The 21067-nt window shown below is 47.2% G+C and overlaps 2 protein-coding genes across 3 annotated transcripts in view; one reads left to right on the top strand and one right to left on the bottom strand.

Moving 5' to 3' along the window:
* Positions 1-8637, bottom strand: part of RNF115 (ring finger protein 115) — a 65962-nt gene extending 57325 nt beyond the window's left edge. The window contains exon 1 of the mRNA XM_068252231.1: positions 8466-8637. Within this exon, the coding sequence (XP_068108332.1) occupies positions 8466-8543 (78 nt within the window). The 5' untranslated portion in view covers positions 8544-8637. The remainder of the gene's footprint in view (positions 1-8465) is intronic.
* An 82-nt stretch (positions 8638-8719) lies between these two features.
* The window catches only part of POLR3C (RNA polymerase III subunit C), a 40588-nt gene continuing 28240 nt past the window's right edge, over positions 8720-21067 (top strand). Inside the window, exons 1-4 of one of the 2 annotated variants that reach the window (XM_068252230.1) lie at positions 8720-8938; positions 13958-14110; positions 18438-18693; positions 20617-20808. In XM_068252230.1, the coding sequence (XP_068108331.1) occupies positions 13964-14110; positions 18438-18693; positions 20617-20808 (595 nt within the window). In that variant the 5' untranslated portion in view covers positions 8720-8938; positions 13958-13963. Of the gene's footprint in view, positions 8939-13950; positions 14111-18437; positions 18694-20616; positions 20809-21067 lie in introns of both variants that reach the window. The other variant, XM_068252229.1, reaches the window with a different exon arrangement.

The raw sequence follows: 21067 nt of genomic DNA, 5'->3' as shown, positions 1-21067 counted from the left end.
TTTTCCATTTCCTGGTGTAATTAAGAATGTTTATTCTTTACAACATTCTCTCTATTCGCTGTTTTTCAGCTAATCGCCCAGCAACCCCCCCTTTTGACATTTTGCAATTGCATATATTTCATTATATTATTTGGTGGAGCTCCCTTATATACCCTAGTTTACTACTGTAGCCAATCAGACGAGCAGAACAGCCAAGGAACTGGTATTGTTTAAATGGAAATAAATATTGCAGCTTCCATATACTTCAAGTGTGCTTCAGAGTTGGCAAACTCAATTTGTGCTGAAATCTATGAACCTACTATCACCATGGTGCTCAATGCTGTGCACCACCCACCCCCGCATCATGCGGAGATTTTCCAAAATGGCCACCCAGACTTCTGATTGTGAAAGGGCCCAAAAACACCTGAAAGAGAATCAGTTGGATGCGCTGGAGCAATAGATGTCCCGCAAATTCGATCAAAGTGACAGAATTAGCATAAGTTTGTTCAGAGAAGTTGACAATGTCCAGCTTCACAGAAGACAACATGGAGAGGTCAGTAGTAGAACTGTGGATTCAGTATAAAAATCATCCGGCTCCTCAGTAGGGAGGGTTAATGAGATGCAAATAATTTTGAGTTGATGCAACGCTAGCTTTAAAATGAACCAATCAAACCCTGCTGAGATAGAAGTCGATTTGTCTATTTTCAAGCCACATAAATTTGCATAATCCCGCATCAACTTGTAATGATGTGCAGCTCACTGACCATCCCTACGCCTCAGTTTATGAAACTACCGACTCCAGGTACCCAAAATTGCTCCAACTCCTCAGCCATGGTATGAACTGAGGCTTGGGTCCTAGCCTAGACCTAGCAGTGGTTTTGTAAGCGCCAGTGATTTCTAAAGCTCTTGCTAATGCAATACTATGGGGGATTTTTATAAAATCACATCGCTCCAGCGGGATCACACTTATAGCATGACATTAGCAAGAGTTTTCAAATTGCAAAGCGCTCCTAGTGTGTTCCAGACTAGTGATGTGGCGAGCTGTTTGCAGCGAAGAGGCCAGGGGGAATGATCTTGGGGTTATTTCCGTATTCGGCATATTAAAGTGGATCCGGGATAAACTTTTACTCATAGTATAATTGTGTTCCTTTCATATATTTTATAGGGCATTGCTCAAGCCAAATACTTTTTTGTTTTTGTTTTAATACTCTAATTCCCTATAAACAAGCCTCGCCCACAGCTTTTCGGAGTGCCTTGGCATTTTCAGACAGTAGCAAGGGCTTACAGGAGCTCAGTCTGGGCAGGAGGAGGAGGTTACTAGCCAGAGATTGCAGAGGCAGAGGGGAGGAGGAGAGGGGACTGAATTTACACACAGGCAAGCTGATAGCATCTCCAGCCCTTAGCCTGTGACAATGTGACAAATAGAACATGGCTGCCCTCGTATCACAGGAATAAAAAATAATATACTGTTAAAGCTGTTTGCAGCTAGATCTGCTGTGTAAACCATCTAAACTTTAGATAAGATATATAGACAAGTTACTTGTTATAGTTTGTTTTTCAGCTCTAATCCGCTTCAAGCATTACATCGCAGCCGCTTTCCTGGCGGCTGCACGTTCTTGATTGCGCCACTGCAGCGCTCTGCGCATGACGACACACAGAGCACTCCCGGCTGCAGGCGCGCAATCAAGGACAAGCAGCCACCGGGAAAGAGTCTGCGCTGTAATGCGTAATATGACCCCGAGGTCATTCCCCATGGCCTGTTTGCTGCGAACAGGTCGGGCCATCTCTATTCCCGACCTCAGGCCGGGTACACCATGCAATCTTACCATTGGATAGATGGGAGATTTCTCATTGTTAACTCATTTACAACATGTGTGATCTGCTTCCGATCAAGAAAAGGATTACATTTGATTGAAGTACTGAACAAAATCCATCCCTTTTGTTGGAAATGATTGAACAATGGGAAATTCCACATAAATACGACAGGAAAATTGCATGGAGTGTACGAGGCATAACTTTCTGCACTCGTAAGTAAAAATCTCACTGACATCGCCCTTGTGGGTTTCATCCAACAAATCTGCAAACACAGGGCTGGACTCTGCCTGCAACATGTAAATTAAACCTATTTTACTAAGAAAACAAAATATTGCAAAGGGCTCTCCACTGAAGGGTAAGCGGAACGGAAGATAGATTTAAAACAAACTGGTTCACTTACCTGGGGCTTCTGCAAGCCCCCAGCAGCAGTCCTGTCCCGTGCCGGTCATCCACGAGCCTCCATTCTCGCCGCCACTCTGTTCCATTCCTCGACTTGTAAGTCGAGGCCAGCTCAGCTCTGCCAAGCGTATCCTTTTAACGTGTTCCCGTCTGCAATAGCGCTGTTGCGGACTGGAACGCGAAAAGTGATACGCATGGCCAGAGCCGCGCAGGCGCAGTGCAACCGACGGCGAAACCTAAAGTAGCTGGCGGCAGGAGAATTCAGAAGCCCCAGGTAAATGAAACCGTTTTAAATATATCTTCAGTTCCACTTTAAAGCTTCAGGGACAGCCATATTATACCAGGAAAAAAAAAAAAACATACTGTATAAGTAGATACATATGTTATGTCAGTGGAACAAGTATTTATTGTACTGTTCACGTATTGATATCAGTGAATTTCATATAGTAAATTAAGAGAAAACTGTTCCAGGCATTCTCCATCTTTGCTACCTCTGACTAAAACCAATCCTGAAGTAATTTCCTCCCTTAATCTTTTTTTCTCCTAGAAACTGCGCTGTCATATCTAGTTTGCTTTGTAAACACATGTGTGCACAGCATAGATCGTATTTCAGCAGCTTTTGCACAGGGGTGAGGTGTATTTCCCTTCTCAGCCTTGTGTCACACTGAACTGCCCTCAGCCAATCAGTGAGGAGCAGGAATGTGGGAGGGGAGATAAGCTTCCCTGTTCTCAAAAATGTACCAAAATAGAGCCAGGCTGACAGAGATAAGATTTTAACAGTAGAAATATTTATGATTATAATGGAAAGCGTAAAGAGCAACTGTCGGGCATAAAATAAAAAATCAATTCTTTATTTTATCTGGTAAACAAGTAATAAGGATGCTAACCAGGCAATTCAAAAGTTAAAATCTCTATTACTTTTCTTGTTGATAAATGATCATTCCCCAGTTTACATGACTTATTTGGTACACAGAAAATTTGGTACACAAAAGAGAAGTTGCAGGGCATGCTGGGTTGTCCTTTTTTGCTTCTGTACTTCCCCTGAGACTTAACTAATGCAGCCTGATTGGCTGAAGCCTCTGATTGGCCAATATTTCTCATGCTGAGACAATGCACTTTCTATAGTGAAGCAAATCAGCAAATCGGGCAGAGAAATGTAAGGGAGGAAATTCCATCAGAATTGGCTTCAAAATAGCCACACTTAAAATGGGAAATGTTAAGAAGCATTTTCTCTCTTTTTCAATGTTGAAAAAAAAACCCACAAAAATCAAAACGTGGATTACATATGTTATTTAAGTAGAGCAAGTATATATATATTTTTTTCTAAGATAGGATGGCTGACAGCTCCTCTTTAAAATGCAGGGTCAGGATGTAGACTACATAATAAACACAGAGCAGTGGGTGAATGGAATTTGATTTTGTGACGGACAATCCTGTTTCAAACCAATAATGATTTGAACAATCTCTTAGTGACACCAATTAACAGATATCGGCTTTCTGGACCTCCCCGATTGGCACATCTACCACACCACCATTATGCCTGATACACAACATGCAATTTCCCATCATATAAGGCAGGTTAAAATGATTAGAAGTGATCGAAGTGATCCGAAAAATGATCGGAGATCAGATTGGACCTGCCAAAAATAATCGATTCAACCCATCTAACGGGAAATTGCATGGTGTACTAGGCATTAAAGCAGGGGTCTCAAACTCAATTTACCTGGGGGCCGCAGGAGGCAAAGTCAGGATGAGGCTGGGCCGCATAAGGAATTTCACAATCGCGGCGCATCACCGCCTCTGCCCGCCCCTCTCATTCTTCCTTCACAGAGAGGGGCAGGGGGAGGCGGCGATCCGTGTGGCGATTGACGTCAGGAGGAGCAGAAGCTCTGCCCCTTCCAGGAAATGCTGGCGGATTGCCCCCGGGCGACTTGGGGGCTCTGCAGCCCTCGTTTAGCGGCGGGGATGCGGTGGATTACTTGGGAGCACTGAAGCGAACTATAAGGAAGCTTTTGCAGGCGAGGGCCACAAAATATTGTATCGAGGGCCGCAAATGGCCCGCAGGCCGTGAGTTTGAGACCCCTGCATTAAAGTCTGAGGAACTTCGTTGCAGATCATCGTGATCATCGTTTTTGTCACGTTTCTCTCTGGTGAGGAACTGCAGGTGCCCATACATGAGGAATCTGTGGGTACTTGTAGATCCTCACTAGTGAGAGACAGGGCTGTGGAGTCAGTACAAAAAAATCATCCGACTCTTCAGTTTATGAAACCACCGACTCTGGGTACCCAAAATGGCTCAGACTCCTTAGTCTAATACTTACCAGGGCTTTGGATTTGGTACTAAAATGATCCGACTCCTCAGTTTATGAAACCACCGACTCCAACTCCACGTACCCAAAATTACTCCGACTCCTCGACTCCACAGCCCTGGTGAGAGACGCGATATCCCTCAGAATCAATCGAATCTGGCAGAGGCCGATGTCGGAACGCGAGTGTCTGATCATGGTTTTAATCGATTTTCAGACAAAATTAATCAATCAGAAATGCTGGAAAGATCTCATTGGAAAGGGCTTGGTTGAGTGTGCAGAGATAAAAGTGTTCGATTTTCCTGACGACCAACAGACCCCCAACTGGTCTTTCCCTATGTAAGGTGTAGCCCCCCAGATGGCAGAGTGCTGCAGGCTCACCTGCTCCCAGCTCGGCTCGTGTTCCACATCTACTCTTCGACGTCACGGGGCACCTGTACCACCTAACCCAGTCGCATGTACTGATGCCAGGTGGTACTGACTCCCCTGGCAACAACGGAGAAAGATAATGAACGTAGGAGGCAGTGTGTTGGCAGACAAGTGAGGCTGCAACACTCTGCACAGCCCAGAAGGTACACATTATATGGGGGGGGGGCTTAGGGGACTAGCAGGTAGGCAAGTATCAGATTTCATGCTGAAATCTACTGGTAATATGTGTGAAGCTAATAGTTCAGATTCGATCGGAGAGGGATCTATCTGATGGTCGATCTGGTGGCCATTGAGTAATGTATTATGTATTTATATAGAGCCGACATATTCCACAGCACTGTACAGAGCAGATAGCCATGTCACTTAACTGTCACTATCAAATCCATACCATAGTAATGTCTATGTATGTATCGTGTAGAGTAGGTATCGCAGTCATGGGCCAATTTAGGAGGAAGCCAATTAAAGCTGGCCATACACTGGCCCGATTTACCGCCGTTTCGACAGCAGATTCGATCACTGGGATCGAATCTGCTGCCAATCGTTCGCGTTACATGCCGAATTTCGATTCATTTCGTCCGATCCCGTCGATCGCGCCGTGCGGAAAATTACCGTCGATCGCCCGCGGGTGAAGAGCGCATCGCTAGCGGCGTTCGAGTGCCCGACGACCGACGCAATAGAGCCCGCATACATTACCTGCTCCGCCGGCACGACTGCCCCCGCTCTTCTCCGCTCTGGTCTCCGGCATGCCTTCACTTATTCCTGCCTGGCAGGAAGTTTAAACAGTAGAGGGCGCTCTACTGTTTAAACTTCCTGCCGGGCAGGAAGAAGTGAAGCATGCTGGAGCCGGAGACCAGAGCGGAGACGGAGAAGAGCGGAGAGAGACCCGGGAGTCGCGCCGGCGGAGCAGGTAATGTATGCGGCGGGGGGGGGGGGGGGGGAGCGGCGGCAGCAGCACCACCACAACAGATTGTGAACGGTTTCAGGCTGAAATCGGTTCACAATCTGTTTGCAGTAAAGGTAGCCATACGATCCCTCTCTGATCAGATTCGATCAGATAGGGATCTGTCTGTTGGTCGAATCTGATGGCAAATCGACCAGTGTATGGCCACCTTAACTCATCTGCATTTTTTGGGGGTGTGAGAGGAAACCAGAGCGCCTGGGGAAAACCCGCAGGCACAGGAAAAACATACAAACAGATGTGCCTTGGCTGCAATCTTTTCCCCAGGCTCTTTTAGCCGGGCGCTACACCCAGCTAGTTTTGTTTAGCACCCGGCTGTTATCAGCTTACCTCCTCTTATGCTGTAAGCACAGTTGCGCACAGAAGCACTGGCCCTGCATTCTCTCATCTCGCCCCACCCCACTATATTTTCATGCCACCCGGCTGAAAAAAACCTCTGGGGAGAACACTGGGCTGGGATTCTAACCTGGGGGACCCAGTGCTGAAAGGCGAGCATGCTAACCACTACGCCACTGAGCCTTTAGTAGCAGATCATGTTTCTGACAATCTATTGGCTCCTCTGCTGTCACACTGGGGCCTGAGTAAACTTACGCATTGCTGAACTAATTACAGCAACGCGCGTCAGTGAGTGATACACAGGAACGGTGGACAAGGCATACACTCAACTGTCTGATGGGCACACTAATGCATTGCGCAGAAATGCCTTCCAGCAAAGCACTGCTGCATGCATTTGTGTGCACAATGCAAGTGCTTTCTCTTGTAAAGTGCCAGGTCAGGAAGCAAGACAACGGGTACCACAGACTGCCTGTGCTACAGACTGCAATGTTCGTAGAAAAATTCAGTCTGTGCCCAGCCTTCTTGGAATCTGAACAGTGGAGATGATGCAATCCAGAAGCAGCTGCACCCACAGAAACTGAAAGCCTGTTGCTTCTGGTCTTAATAGAGTTTCCAGATGGGCTTTAAAAAGACACAAGTAGCGAGAGGGATATGGAGGCTCCCATAATATTTATTTCCTTTAAGCAATACCAGTTTCCTAGCAGTCCTTCTGATCCTTTGCCTTTCAGTTTCTGTGGGTGCAGCTGTTTCTGGATTGCCATAAAACCTGAACAAGCATATGCAGATCAGACGTTTCTGACAAGATTAGCTGCATGCTTATTTCTGATGTTATTCAGACATCACTGCAGCCAAATAGATCAAAAGGATTGCCAGGCATCTGGTATTGTTTAAAATGAAAAAAATATGGCACAATTCATATTTTTCTCACTTCAGTTGCCCTTTAGCTTCCGGGAACTCAGTGGTTCTCAGCATCTTATATCATCACTCAAAATTCTCTTAAAAAAAAAAAAGTGGTCTCTCCTCTGGTGTCCCAACCAGTGCATGTAATGTAGTAAGTATCTGATGATAAACAATATGAGTTATATAATAATACCACTACTTTAAGGTACATTTACTGCCTCTCTCCTGGGATTTGTCCAGCCCAGAGAGATACATATACACAGTAGAGATATAACCTGTGTATGCTTTATTGCCCAAAGCTAAAGAGAAATTTTGCACGGTACTAATCAGACGCTGATGGTTAATAACTGATACTTATATGAATTAAGCTGTCAGGTAGTTAATTATTCATTAGATTTCAAATCTGATAACTCATACAAAATTCCAGTTCAGGTGAATTCTGCTCAACTTCACTGGTGTCGCCACATATCAAAAGGCATCTCCCTAAAAAGCAAGAGGTCCCCAGCCAGGTAACAGATGGACACGCCCTCCCATACACAAAGGTGCTGCTATGCCACCCCCCCATACACAAAGGTGCTGCTATGCCACCCCCCCCCCATACACAAAGGTGCTGCTATGCCACCCCCCCATACACAAAGGTGCTGCTATGCCACCCCCCCATACACAAAGGTGCTGCTATGCCACCCCCCCATACACAAAGGTGCTGCTATGCCACCCCCCCTATACACACAGGTGCCGCCCTAACACACACACACACACACACACACACACACCCCATACACACAGGTGCTGCCCTGCCCCCCCACACAGGTGCTGCCCTGCCACCCCCCCCCCCCTCCACACACACACACACACACACACACACAGGTGATGCCCTGCCATCCCCCCAAACACACACAGGTGATGCCCCCCCCCAGGTGCTGCCCTGCCCCCTCCATATATATATATATATACACACACACACACACACACACAGGTGCTACTAACACACACCCTCCTCCCCCCTTCAGGTAAAAGCAGAGGAGGACTTCCAACCACTGCTCTTCCCTTGTCCTACAGAGCCCCCCTGTGATGGGGTAACAGGTGAGGGTGGGGGGAGCAGTCAGTCCTGTTCCCCTGCAGGCCAGGGGTGCCCCCCACACAGGAGAATCCCAGCCCCCTCTGCTGGGGTGATAGCTGGAGGGATGGTCAGGCCTGTGCCCCCCTTCCTCGCTGTTTCCTCCAGTCAGGGGGTCCTCCTGGGGGGACAGATGGGGGAGGGGTCCCCTATGACACAGAGAGCAGCTGGGCCCGGCCCCGCCCTCCGGCAGACACACCGAGCCTCGTCACTGCGAGTCACTTACCGGCAGTTTGGGGCTGACCTCTCCTTTGCAGTGGTGGCAGAAGAAGCGATGCTGAGACACGGCCGCCGCCTCCGCCATTTTCCTCCTCCCGCTCCGGCCGCCCCTCCGCGTCACCCTCGTACCTTCAACACCAGCGAGAGCGGGGCTAGAGCGGCTCCTCCCCTCAGTGCGGCGATCCCTCCCACCACACACTCACACACCAGTGACGTCAGCCTCCCTCTACCAGCGAGAGCAGTGCTAGAGAGAGAACGCTTTCCCCAACACAGCTCCGCCCCCTCCCGTCCAGTCCACTACACTAGTAGTCAGTGACGTCGCCACAGTACAAGCACCCTCCCCCCCAGCGTACTTTCCCAGGGCAAATCCAGCTGCTGACGTCACACCGCTCTATCTTCACATGAGATCAGCGAGTCTCTCAACAACAAACTTTATTGCTAAACTTGTGCGCGGACAGTGACACAGGCGGCTGGGTGCAGGTGAGTGGAGACTAGTGTGAGGGAAAACTACAGGTCCCAGCATGCTCTCATAGCATTTTCACTGCCTTTCAACAAAACTACACTATCCACTACTGAGGGTTTTTTGTTTCTTTTTTTGTAAAATTTTTCTTTAAAGTGTACCTGTGAGGAAAAAAATGCAAAAGACAGATTCTGTATTTATTTACTTCAGTAGAGGGAATGCTTTGGATAGTTCATAGGCTTCCCCCCCCCCCCCCCCCCCCATCAATCCAGCACTGGGACCCTCCACACCATTTTAACAAAAACTTGCTGAATATGTTCGCCCGGCTGCACTCTTGTCCATGTATGAATGCGGCCACACCGAGCAGGCACAAGGACGGCCTGCGCAGTGGCATGGCGCCACTCCTGCATGGCTTTTCCCTCTACGAATGCATGGGCCGTCATTGCACCTGCACTCGTACACAGACAGGAGCATGGCTGTGAAGAAAAATAATCCTCTGGGTCATCCAGAGGAGCCCTATTGTTCCCCCTCTCCAATGAGAAGCTCGTGCTGCTTGGCTACAACTGAACAGTGTGTCTGTACAGCACTCTGATGATGATATGATTGAGTTACTCTAGCAAGGCAGGCAACAGCAATGGATGACTTAATAACCATTTAAAGACAATCTGTATTGTTAAAATCGCTCAAAAGTAAACATACCAGTGCGTTAGGGGACATCTGCTTTTCCCCTCTGTCACAATTTCGCCGCTCTCTGCCACATTAAAAGTAGTCAAAAAAACGGTTTTAAAAAGTTTGTTTGTGAACAAACAAAATGGCCACCAAAACCGGAAGTAGGTTGATGTACAGTATGTCCACACATAGAAAATACATCCATACACAAGCAGGCTGTATACAGCCTTCCTTTTGAATCTCAAGAGATCATTTGTGTGTTTCTTTCCCCCTGCAGATCTCATCCACTGAAGAGTGACTGGCTGATTGTTTCTTCCTGCAGACAGCTCTGCCGGTGTCTGTAATTCCTCAGTATGTGACAGCCCAGCTCCTTTCACAGCCTAACAGAGGCGGAGCAGTGCTTTTCAGCGCTGCTAGATTTGGGCGCAGCCAGCGCCGCCATAGACTGTAATGGGAATCAGTCTATAGCGGCGCTCAGTGAGTAACGTCGGCTCCGTCAGAAGACGGAGCTGAAGTTGCTTAAAAAACACAATAATTCGGCCTCCGGCAATCGCTGGAAGCCGATTAATTTCATTCCCCCACTATCCATGGCGGCCTGGAGGGGGAATAGTAATTAATACGGCCCGGACTTGTGCGGAAGCAAGATCAGCCATATACCGGCTGAATCTTGCGCCCAAGTCTACCGGCGCCGATTTCAAATGTACGCAACAGAGGACGATTTATCCAGCTTGTAAAAGGCAGCTCTCTGCTCTCACTGACAAGAGAGCAGAGACGATGCCTAATGTAAATAACACACACGGGAGTGTGCATAGGGGGGGCGTGCATAACAGATCAACAACACTGAAGAGTTGGCAGCCTTCCAGACACAGAGCGACAAATCCGACGGGAAAGATAAGCTGATTTATTACAGAGACAGTGATAGTAGAAAGTGCTGCAGTAAGTCAGAGCACATTAGAATAGGTTTAGGAACTTGTAGGATAGTAGAAAAAAGGATGACATTTTTGTTACAGAGTCTCTTTAAGTTTTATATATCTACGTCCTAAAGGACCTCAGTTCCTGCCCAGTAACGTAGATATTCATCTATTTCCGCGAACACCCGCGTGCTCTCTAGTCGCCGCCTGGAGATGAGTGAATGGGAACACAGTTCTAACTGCCCATGATCTATGGCCACCGGCCATAATGCGGTGGCCATTGATAAAAACTAAGCAACACATACACACATTGCTTTCTGTTAGAGTACTAACAGTACACACAGGAAGATAAAGTGGGGGAGGGGGGCATCTACTGGCCAAAGAGTAAAATTACACCTACATAAGTTTTAAATAAAAAATACATCTACCATTAAAATTAATCCCTTACCTCCCCCGCTCTCCTATAGTTATAAACATAAACCTTTTGCACGTATGAAAAAAAATGACAAATACAAAACAATACATAAATAGTTACCTTAGGGACTGAACTTATTTAATATGTATGTTATAATGGTATATTACTGTTTATGCAAATAAGGGCTTGTAATTAGTGACGGACGAATAACTGAAAAAATACACCTTTAACCCCCTTGCCGTTCCAATTCTGATGGCAAGGGGGCGGCGCAGCACTTTAAAAAGAAAAAAATTTAAATCATGTAGCTCGGGATCACCGGCAAGGAGGTTAATTTCAATTAAAATATTGTTACTATACATTGTGATAGGAACATAATTTAAACGGTGTAATAACTGGGACAAATGGGCAAATAAATGTGGGTTTTATTTACGGCAGCATGTAGTATTTTTAAACCATAATGGCTAAAAACAGAAATAATGAATTTTTTTTCATTTTTTTTTCTTATTATTCCTGTTATAATGCAACACAGCTCTTAGCAAAAGGTGACACCTAAAGAAAGCCTAATTGGTGGTGAAAAAAACAAGATATAGATAATTTTGTTGTGATAAGTAGCTATAACGGTATTGGCGAATGAATGGGAGGAGCGCTGACGGGTGAAAATTGCTCTGGTACAGAAGGGGAAAAACGCCTTATTAGGGAAGTGGTTAAATAGTTTTATTTATGGTTGTCTAAAAAAAAAGAGACTAAGGCCTCTTTCACAGTGGGACGTTAAAGTCGCACGTTATAAAAATGTATTATTATTTTTTATTTATATAGGCCAACATCTTCCGCAGCGCTTTACAAAGCTCAATAAGAAGACAAGGGGAACATAGATACAACTAACAAATGTACAGCAGAGTTCCAAGCAGCACAAATATTGTTACAAAACAGTAAACATTAGAAGGATGACCCTGCCCTTGCGAGCTTACACTCTATAACGTAGACTAACGCACAGCAATACAAAGTCTGTGCGACATTCACAGTGCACACGTTGCGTTGTGTGCAACTTGTAGCAATATTTACAAAGTGCTGCATGCTGTGCGTTTAGCAGTGTATCTGCTGCGTTGTGTGTTGCACATGCTCAGTAATGTGGTTTTTTTTAAATGTAACGCATGCGTCGTTTTCATTCCATCAGTATGCGGCGAAAAAGGCGCACCAAGAGACACGTAACGCAGTGCAAAATAACGTCCAATGTCATAACCTACATGCGCTGCGTTAGGGGCACGTTGTGCGACTTCAACGTCGCATCAAACACAACGTCCCACTGTGAAAGAGCCCTAAGACATTAAAAGTCCAGGCAAAATTCCTTTAATCTCTTGAGGACCACAGGCTTACACCCTCTTGGTGACCAGGCTATTTTTTGCAATTAAGGCCACTGCAGCTTTAAAGAGGAAATCCACTTAAAAAGATTCTAACAAAATGTTCATCCTTATTTCTGCTATCCTATAAGTACCTATACCTGTTCTAATGTGCTCTGTCTAACTGCAGCCTTTCCTTTTTGCACAGTGGCTGTGTTATCTCTGTTATATGATCTAATCTTCTCTCCTCTGTCTGCTCTGTCGGACTGAGGCAGTCAGGCTGGAATGTGCTGTGCTGCTTGTGATTGGATAGAAGCTATACACACCCTCTCCAGGCGCCCTGCACTCTCTGTATGACTCACACACTGAGCTATTCTCAGCTATCACTTGCTATGTCTTTTGTTTCTAAACACTGCATAAAAATGGCAATTACAAGCCAGGATTGCAGCAAGGAGAGGCAGAAACAGTACAGAGGGGCCCAGGAGAACATAATGAATAGAATGGCATGCTTTTTAGTGTAAGAATTTTAGAATACAGATTCTCTTTAAAATAATGTAATAAAAAAAGTGCTTCATTTTTACAATAATTATGGAAAAATGATTTAGTCAGTGTTTGCCCATTGAAAAAGTTTCCTCTCCCTGATTTACATTTTGACATTCATCACATGGTGACATTTTTACTGCTGGCAGGTGACGTAGCTGGAAGTAACTGCTGCTTGCTTTTTTGGCTGTTGGAAACAGCTTTAAACCGCTATTTCCCGCAATGCAACGAGGTTCACAGACAGGAAACTGCCAGGACCATGGTCCTCACAGTGTCCTGTGGGAGGGGTTTCACCACAATATCAGCCATACAGCGCCCCCTGATGATCAGTTTGTGAAAAGGAATAGATTTCTCATGGGAAAAGGGGGTATCAGCTACTGATTGGGATAAAGTTAAATTCTTGGTCAGGGTTTCTCTTTAAGGCCTCGCTGCAGGGCCGTGCAACTCAGTACACAAGAGTGAAGCGCTGTCATTCAAGCAGAGATGTGTGCGCATCGGCGTGTGCAATCTGCAAATCCCTGCCCCAGGACTTGATGCCAATTGGCGTTAGGCGGTCCTGGGGCTGCTGCCGCTGTGTAAACTATCTAAACTTTAGATAAGATATATAGACAATTTACTTGTTATAGTTAGTTTTTCATCTCGGATCCGCTTTAACGGTAGCAGTAATCAGGAGTTCAGTTTGGGGTGGAAAAAACATGCCAGGAGCGGTATCCCTGAGCGGAACTTGTGGTAGTCGCTGGGAGGTCTATGTAGAGCAATGCGCGCAGCGGGCATTTTAACTCCCCTCCCGGGGGATCCCGACCTCGGCCGCCATTCTTCTTCCTCTCCTCCGAGGCTCTGCTTCCCCCTGGTGAGATCGCCATCTGTCTTCGTGACGACAGCCGGCAATCTCAATATAGGGTTACAGAGCCACCCAGAGGATGGAGGCAAAACTGCAGCGCTGGATCCCAGGGAGGCGAGTGCTGCAGATCTCCCTAGCAGCATGATTTTTTCCAGGTTTTAGGATTTAAAAGCATGCAAAAAAATGCACCGCTTTTAGACACTAAAATCCAAAAATAATCATAATGCAAAGGGGGTTAATAAAAGACGATATATAATCCCGATATGTATGAGTTTTGGTTTTTCTTGCCCTGTTTCATTAAATCTGCACCTCTTGTCAGCTCGCAGGACACCATGACGCAGGCTGAGGCCCGGCTCTGCTCCCTCCTCCTGCAGGAGCACTTTGGGGAGATTGTGGACCGTGTGGGACAATATATAATCCGCACTGGCAGCCAGCCGCTGAGAATCATCGCTAAGGACACGGGAACCTCTCTGGATCAGGTATAATCGGCAGCTGAGGGGGGGGGGGGGGGGGTGATGGTTTATGTATATAAATCTGCACTCTGTGCATAAATCTCTGTGGAGGAGATTTATCAACGCATCACCGACAGTTTTTTCTTCTTAATCTGTTCTAACCAGCAGGGAGAACAGTTCTGCATGATAATAAGAACTTTCTTAAATCCTAGGTAATAGTGGCAATTTAGCATTCATTTCTAGAGCTGCACTACAGTTAAGAAAAGTGCAAATCTATCCCTAAACTGGCGCAGATTAAGAAGTGCTTGATAGCAGTTCTACAGATGTACAACTGCAGGGTAGACATGATTGCAGATTGCAGGCTAGACATGATTTGATATGTGCTCCTCCACCTTGCTGAATTCCTCCTCAGAGCCTGCTGACAGCAGGTGTGTTGGTTACCTCAGCAACAGGAATTCCCCTCACACACTGCACTGTCTGAGAGACCTTCCTAGCTCCTCCTATTATACAGCAGTTTTAAAGCAATTTGACTGTACAATTTTTATACGATCTTAACAACATCCATGTAGTATAACAGCACTTGGTGATTGATTGTACAGCCAGATTGCATGAAAATGGTATGGTGTGTGGCCACCTTAAGAAGGAATCTGCACTATCTAATGATTTCTTAAGATGCCTGAGACAGTTCTGCACGGATTTCTAAAAACCTACTAATATTTTGTTTCAGACACTCTTGATAAATCTGGCCCTGTGGCCCTTATTTCACTCACTTTCTCTTCTGACCCCTTTTACACTTGGCCACTTTCTTTGTGTTGTGTTTCCATTTCTGCATGCAGCAATGAAAGTGTATGGGGCCCAGTACACTACCGCGTCACCTTGCAGCGCTGCCGACCAGACCGAAACTCAACAGCGTGTTACGGTTGGATTTCTGCCGCTACTGAATGCATATAAGTCAGTGGGCAATGCAGAAACTTGAAATACGTTTGCGGCACGCATGCGCAGAACAAATCAGATACAACAGGGAAGCTGAGAGTAAAAGTGATGTTCTTCCTGTCCAGCAGGGAGTACATCACTGAGCGAGAGGCGGGGGGGTGAAGGTTGTGCAGGAGGGTGGCGCTAGGCATATGACCTTGTTGGCGCACTCTGCCGCAGGGTCCTATGAATCTATTTTTTGTCAATGCAAAGGGGCGGAGCATCTCACCGCAAAATCTCAAGTATAAAAGCAGCCTCTAGGTTTTCTTCTAGGAGATACTTTTTCATCTTCTGTTTAAAATATCTTTCCAGCACTCTGAAATTTTTTAAAAAGTACCAAAAAGTAGGTGAAAAAGTACTGTTAAAGTTATTCAGAGTATTTTCTTGCTTGTTGGTGGCGTAAAAGGCCTTTTATTGACATGATGTGAAAATATCTAGGAGAAAAATTGAATTGAATAAGGGCCAGTGTGTTACGCGTAATAATAGTTAAAACACATTGTATTATTATTTTACATGGTAATATAGACTTAAACAGGGCCGGTGCGAGTAACAAATGGTCCCTAGGGCAAAATTAGCCTGACCCCCCCCCCCCCCCCCCCCACACACACACACACACACACACAACGGACACCCCCCCCCCCCCCCCGACCAAAAAGCATCATTAGGGGCCCCTTGTTGCAGCCAAATTTCCCTCCTGGGCCCCTGAGCTGGCTGCTGACCCTCCCCCAATCACCTCCCGACTTAACTGTGCTCCCTAGGACCTCTGCAGTATCTTTGTCAGTGTAGTGTCTCTCCTTCCCGCCAGCACAAATGAGACGCTACTCTGCCAAAGACTCTGCAGAGTCCCTGGGGAGCAACAGTCAAGATGGAGGAGGGACACCTTGGGGGGCCCTACAGACTCTGGGGCAATTGTCCATTTTTTCCTATGGTAGCTCCGGCCCTGGACTTAAAGGGTAGGTCCGCGCAGGATATAAAAACAAACTGCACTTACCTGGGGCTTCTTCCAGCTCCTGGTCGTTGATCGGTGCCCTCATAGCAGCTCCTCTCCCTCCTGGCGTCCAGCGGTGAAGAAGCCGACCTCGCCAGGTCAGCTTCTGTGCGCTCCATGGCGGGCGGTCACATGGTGTAGAGACCAGATGATGTCACTTGCACCACGTGACCCGCGCCGTGGAGCACATTAAGCCGACCCGGAAGCTGACCTGGCGAGGTCAGCTTCTTCACCACTGGACACCGAGAGCTGCGGCGAGGGCACCGATCAACTACCAGGAGCTGGAAGAAGCCCCAGGAAAGTGCAGTTTGTTCTTTATATCCTGCGAGGATCTTCCCTTTAAAGGACTGCTAAGACTAGATTTACACTTTTTACTCCTATAGGCTGACTTTCCTGTGCAGCTGCCCTTCCTTATGTAGCAGTCATCTCTTTGATGTGCATCTCCCCCCCCCCCCCCCTCCTCCATGTGCAACATACTCTTCTCTTAGATGCTTACCTTCTAAGTACAGGAATATCTTTAACAGGAAAAATCCTTGGGCTGCAGCTCCCTTCTTCCACGTATAGCTCTCTATTTGCAGCCTCCTTATATGGCAACTCCTGTTTCCATGAGCAGCGGCCACCCTAGGCCATGGCCTTTGTGGCCTTTATAGTAATCCGGCCGTGGACTACAGAGGCTAACAATCTTAAGGTAAATTATTTACTCGCGTATAAGCCTCATTTTTCAGCTAAAAAAAAAATGTGCTGAAAATTTACCCCCTTTGGCGTATATGCGAGTCAGTGAAGCAGAACGGATGGTGGAGCAGGTTTTGTTACTGGCAGAGGAGCGTAAGGATCTTGCACTAGTGATCCTGCTCTTGCCAGCTGGCTCCCTGCTGTGCCCGTGTCCCCATCCCCTGCAACATGGTGTGCAAAGTGCGCTGCTCAAGACTACCCGTGTCCCCTGGGTTGGGGAGCAGAACATGCAAGCAGCATTGTCAGCTGTTCAATGATGGGGATTCTTCCTGTGTGGCAATCGCTGTGTCTCATATCTATGTTGCCATCTAGTGGAGTCTTGAGACACAGCTGTATCATCCTTGGGGCACATCTGGCTATGGGGAGAAGGAATGACTAGTACTTGGGAGCAGATATGGCTACTGTGGAGGGGGGTTATACACGAGTCAAACACTTTTTCCTAGTTTCTGAGGGAAAAGTGGGTACCTTGGCTTATACATGTGTCGGCTTATATGCGAGTATATAAGGTATCTCATTAGTGTATTTCCAGATTTACTTACCATTCCCTCTCTAATTTACCCCCGCTCTCTCACAAATTTCATAAATGTATTGTCTCTGTTTAACGAACAACTATAAATGTTGGGTGTTGTAATGTAGAGGGCGTGGCTTATCGCACGCTGTGGGAATCTGGCATGCTAGACATACCCTTCTGTATTCATTGGGAAGAGGGTGGGAGGTTGAGTAGCAACATCATTGTTCTATTATTCAGAACACAGGGGGGGGGGGGGGGGGGGGGGGGGGGGGGGGGGCAAAACACAGACCACTCTCTGAGAAAATTACAGCGTTCCAGACTGGGCACTTTTATAGTGATGTCAGGTAGTCCTTGGTTTACAAATGAGATCAGGACTATAGATTAATTCTTAACCTGAATCTGTCCATAAGTTGAAACACTGTGCCATCTATGTATCCTGTACTTCCTCTGTTCCCCCTATGTGTCACCTCTGTTCCCCACTGTTTCATCTCTGTCCCTGTGTGCCACTTTCCATCCCCTTGTGCCCTCAGTGTTGCTCTCATTGTCACCTTTGTCCTCGTGTTTCCACCATGCCAACTTTTGTCCCCCCTGTGCCTCCTTCTGTCATCCTTTTGCCAGTTTCTGTCCATCTTTGTGCCTCCTACTATTCCCTTGTGCCTCTTTCTGTCCCTGTCCCCCTCCTGTGTTCCCACATCCCAGTGTGTAAATGCAGAGTATAGCACAGCCGAAGCTGTGCCCTCACCTCTCCACCAGAGTCCAGCGCTGTGCGACCATCCTGTCCACTTCCTGCTACCTCTAGTGGTGGTATTGCCCTCTCATCACGTGACATGCACTAGGAGATGCCAGGCACTAGGCTGAGCTGTGAGCAGACAGGCAGAAGGGCAGCTTTGGACTCCAGCGGAGAGGTGAGAGCACAGCTTCTGCTGCGCTATACTCTGCATTTACACACAGGGTTGGGGGAGCGCAGGAGGAGAACGCACGATGGGATCAGCTGGTCATTTGTATTTCAGGGACTCCCCTGTATTTAACATAAACGAATGAAGGAGCTGCTATACGGAAAGACACAAGCTCTAGCAGTGAGTGCCTGCAGAGGGCTGGGGAATGATCAGTGCCTGGAGCTGGACTGTAATGTGTTTGATTTGCTCCTGCAGGTAAAGAAGGCTCTCTGTGTCCTCATCCAGCACAATCTGGTGAGTTATCAGATGCACAAGCGAGGCTTCGTGGAGTACACCGCCCACTGCGACCGCTGCCTGCGCATGCTGCGCTATCCACGATACATATACACAGCAAAGACGTTATACGGAGACACCGGCGAGCTTATCATAGAGGAGCTGCTGCTCAATGGCAAGATGACACTGACCGCCGTGGTGAAGAAAGTGGCCGACCGGCTTACAGAAACCATGGAAGGTACATCCGTACTGAACAAGACTGCATGAGCCAAATTTGTGAAGTGCTTTTGTTATGTATTAACCAATTAAGGACCGGGCTGTTTTCTGTGATTTGTGCTGCGTGGGCTCTCCAGCCCGCAGCACAGATCGTGTTTGCAGCAGGGTGATCACCCCCCCCCCCCCCCTCCGGCTGGGGAGGTCTGATCGCCGCTGCTCTGTGTGGCCGAGCGGGGTGGGGGCTCCTCAAAGCCCCCCTCCGCAGCGATTCCCAGCCTCCCTGTCCTTCCCTCCCTCCTTCCTATGGGCGTCACAGGGCGGCTTCAGCCTATCAGATGCCGGCGATCCCCGGCCAATCAGAGGCCGGGGATCTCCGATCTCCTTTACGGCGCTGCTGCACAGCAGCGCCATATGATGTAAACACAGGGGATTTCTTTTAGCCTGCAAGCCACGATCGGAGGCTCGCAGGCTGTTCACGGAGACACCCTCCGTGAACTGACATGGCTGGAAACCCACAAACGACCAGCAGACGCCTATCGGTGTTAGCTGGTCGTTATGTGGTTTGGACTATATTCTCAGTGATGTCACTGGCTCTCCAGTGAATGGATAGGCTGCATCCTCAGGGATGTTACTGGTCTCTAGTGAATAGATAGGCTGCATTCTCAGTGATGTCACTGGTCTCCAGTGAATGGATAGGCTGCATTCTCAGTGATGTCACTGGTCTCTACTGAATGGATAGACTGCATTCTCATCGATGTCACTGGTCTCTAGAGAACGGATAGGCTGCATCCTCAGTGATGTCACTGGTCTCTACTGAATGGATAGGCTGCATCCTCAGTGATGTTACTGGTCTCTAGTGAATGGATAGGCTGCATCCTCAGTGATGTCACTGGTCTCTAGTGAATGGATAGGCTGCATTCTCAGTGATGTCACTGGTCTCCAGTGAATGGATAGGCTGAATTCTCAGTGATGTCACTGCTCTCTAGTGAATGGATAGGCTGCATCCTAAGTGATGTTACTGGTCTCTAGTGAATGGATAGGCTGCATTCTCAGTGATGTCACTGGCCTCTAGTGAATGGATAGGCGACATTCTCAGTGATGTCGCTGGTCTCTAGTGAATGGATAGGCTGCATTCTCAGTGATGTCGCTGGTCTCTAGTGAATGGATAGGCTGCATTCTCAGTGATGTCACTGGTCTCTAGTGAGTGGATAGGCTGCATTCTCAGTGATGTCACTGCTCTCTAGTGAATGGATAGGCTGCATTCTCAGTGATGTCACTGGCCTCTAGTGAATGGATAGGCTGAATTCTCAGTGATGTCACTGCTCTCTAGTGAATAGATAGGCTGCATCCTAAGTGATGTTACTGGTCTCTAGTGAATGGATAGGCTGCATTCTCAGTGATGTCACTGGCCTCTAGTGAATGGATAGGCGACATTCTCAGTGATGTCGCTGGTCTCTAGTGAATGGATAGGCTGCATTCTGAGTGATGTCACTGGTCTCTAGTGAATGGATAAGCTGCATGCTTGTGGTGGCTGGATAGTGTAATGGTTAAGGGCTCTGCCTCTGACACAGAAGACCAGGGTTCGAATCTCGGCTCTGCCTGTTCAGTAAGCCAGCACCTATTCAGTAGGCAAGACTCCCTAACACTGCTACTGCCTATAAAGCGGGTCCTAGTGGCTGCAGCTCTGGCGCTTTGAGTTCGCCAGGAGAAAAGTGCGATATAAATGTTCTGTGTCTGTCTATTTCCATATGCAACATCCATAAACACATCACCCTCAGTAATGTCACTGGTGTCTAGTGAATGGACAGGCTGAATCTTGTAATTCACACCACTGTGTTATTGTTATTGTTGTGTACAGAGGAGATGAGATTTGTTACTGTGTATGGAGGAGATGAGATTTGTTGCTGTGTATGGAGGTGATGAGATTTGCTGTCTTGCTCTGCAGATGGGAAGAGTATGGAGTACAGCGACGTCTCCACCACCTTCAGCCAGCTGGCAGACACACACTTTGTACAGCGCTGTCCGGCCTTACAGGATGAGGAGTCCACAACCCCCACCGAGGGGCGCCGTCCTCCGGTTCCAACACTGGTGACCAATGAGAAGGAGATGTACACCGTCCCCAGAGTCGTCATGATTGGTAGGGGCTAAAGGTGTAACCATGTGCTGTTGTTCTTCATCTTTACAGTGAACTAGCTAACATTTTTGAATGTAAATTCAACATCCAAAAAAGTCCCCTGCTGTGTTATTGGACGTAAAATCTACATTCACAATTAAAATTTGCAGATCACCACTGCATGTGCGCACTCCCGCGTGTGCACAATCTGGTGTAACAAAAAAATTAGGAAAAAAAAGTTTTACAAGTTTAGAAAAAAAATAAAAGTTGAAGCGACTTTGTC

Source organism: Hyperolius riggenbachi, chromosome 9 (assembly GCF_040937935.1).
Source record: "Hyperolius riggenbachi isolate aHypRig1 chromosome 9, aHypRig1.pri, whole genome shotgun sequence".
NCBI classification, from domain to species: Eukaryota; Metazoa; Chordata; class Amphibia; order Anura; family Hyperoliidae; genus Hyperolius; species Hyperolius riggenbachi.
Note: the sequence above shows the minus strand (reverse complement) of the source record. Positions and strands in the feature narration are given on the sequence as shown.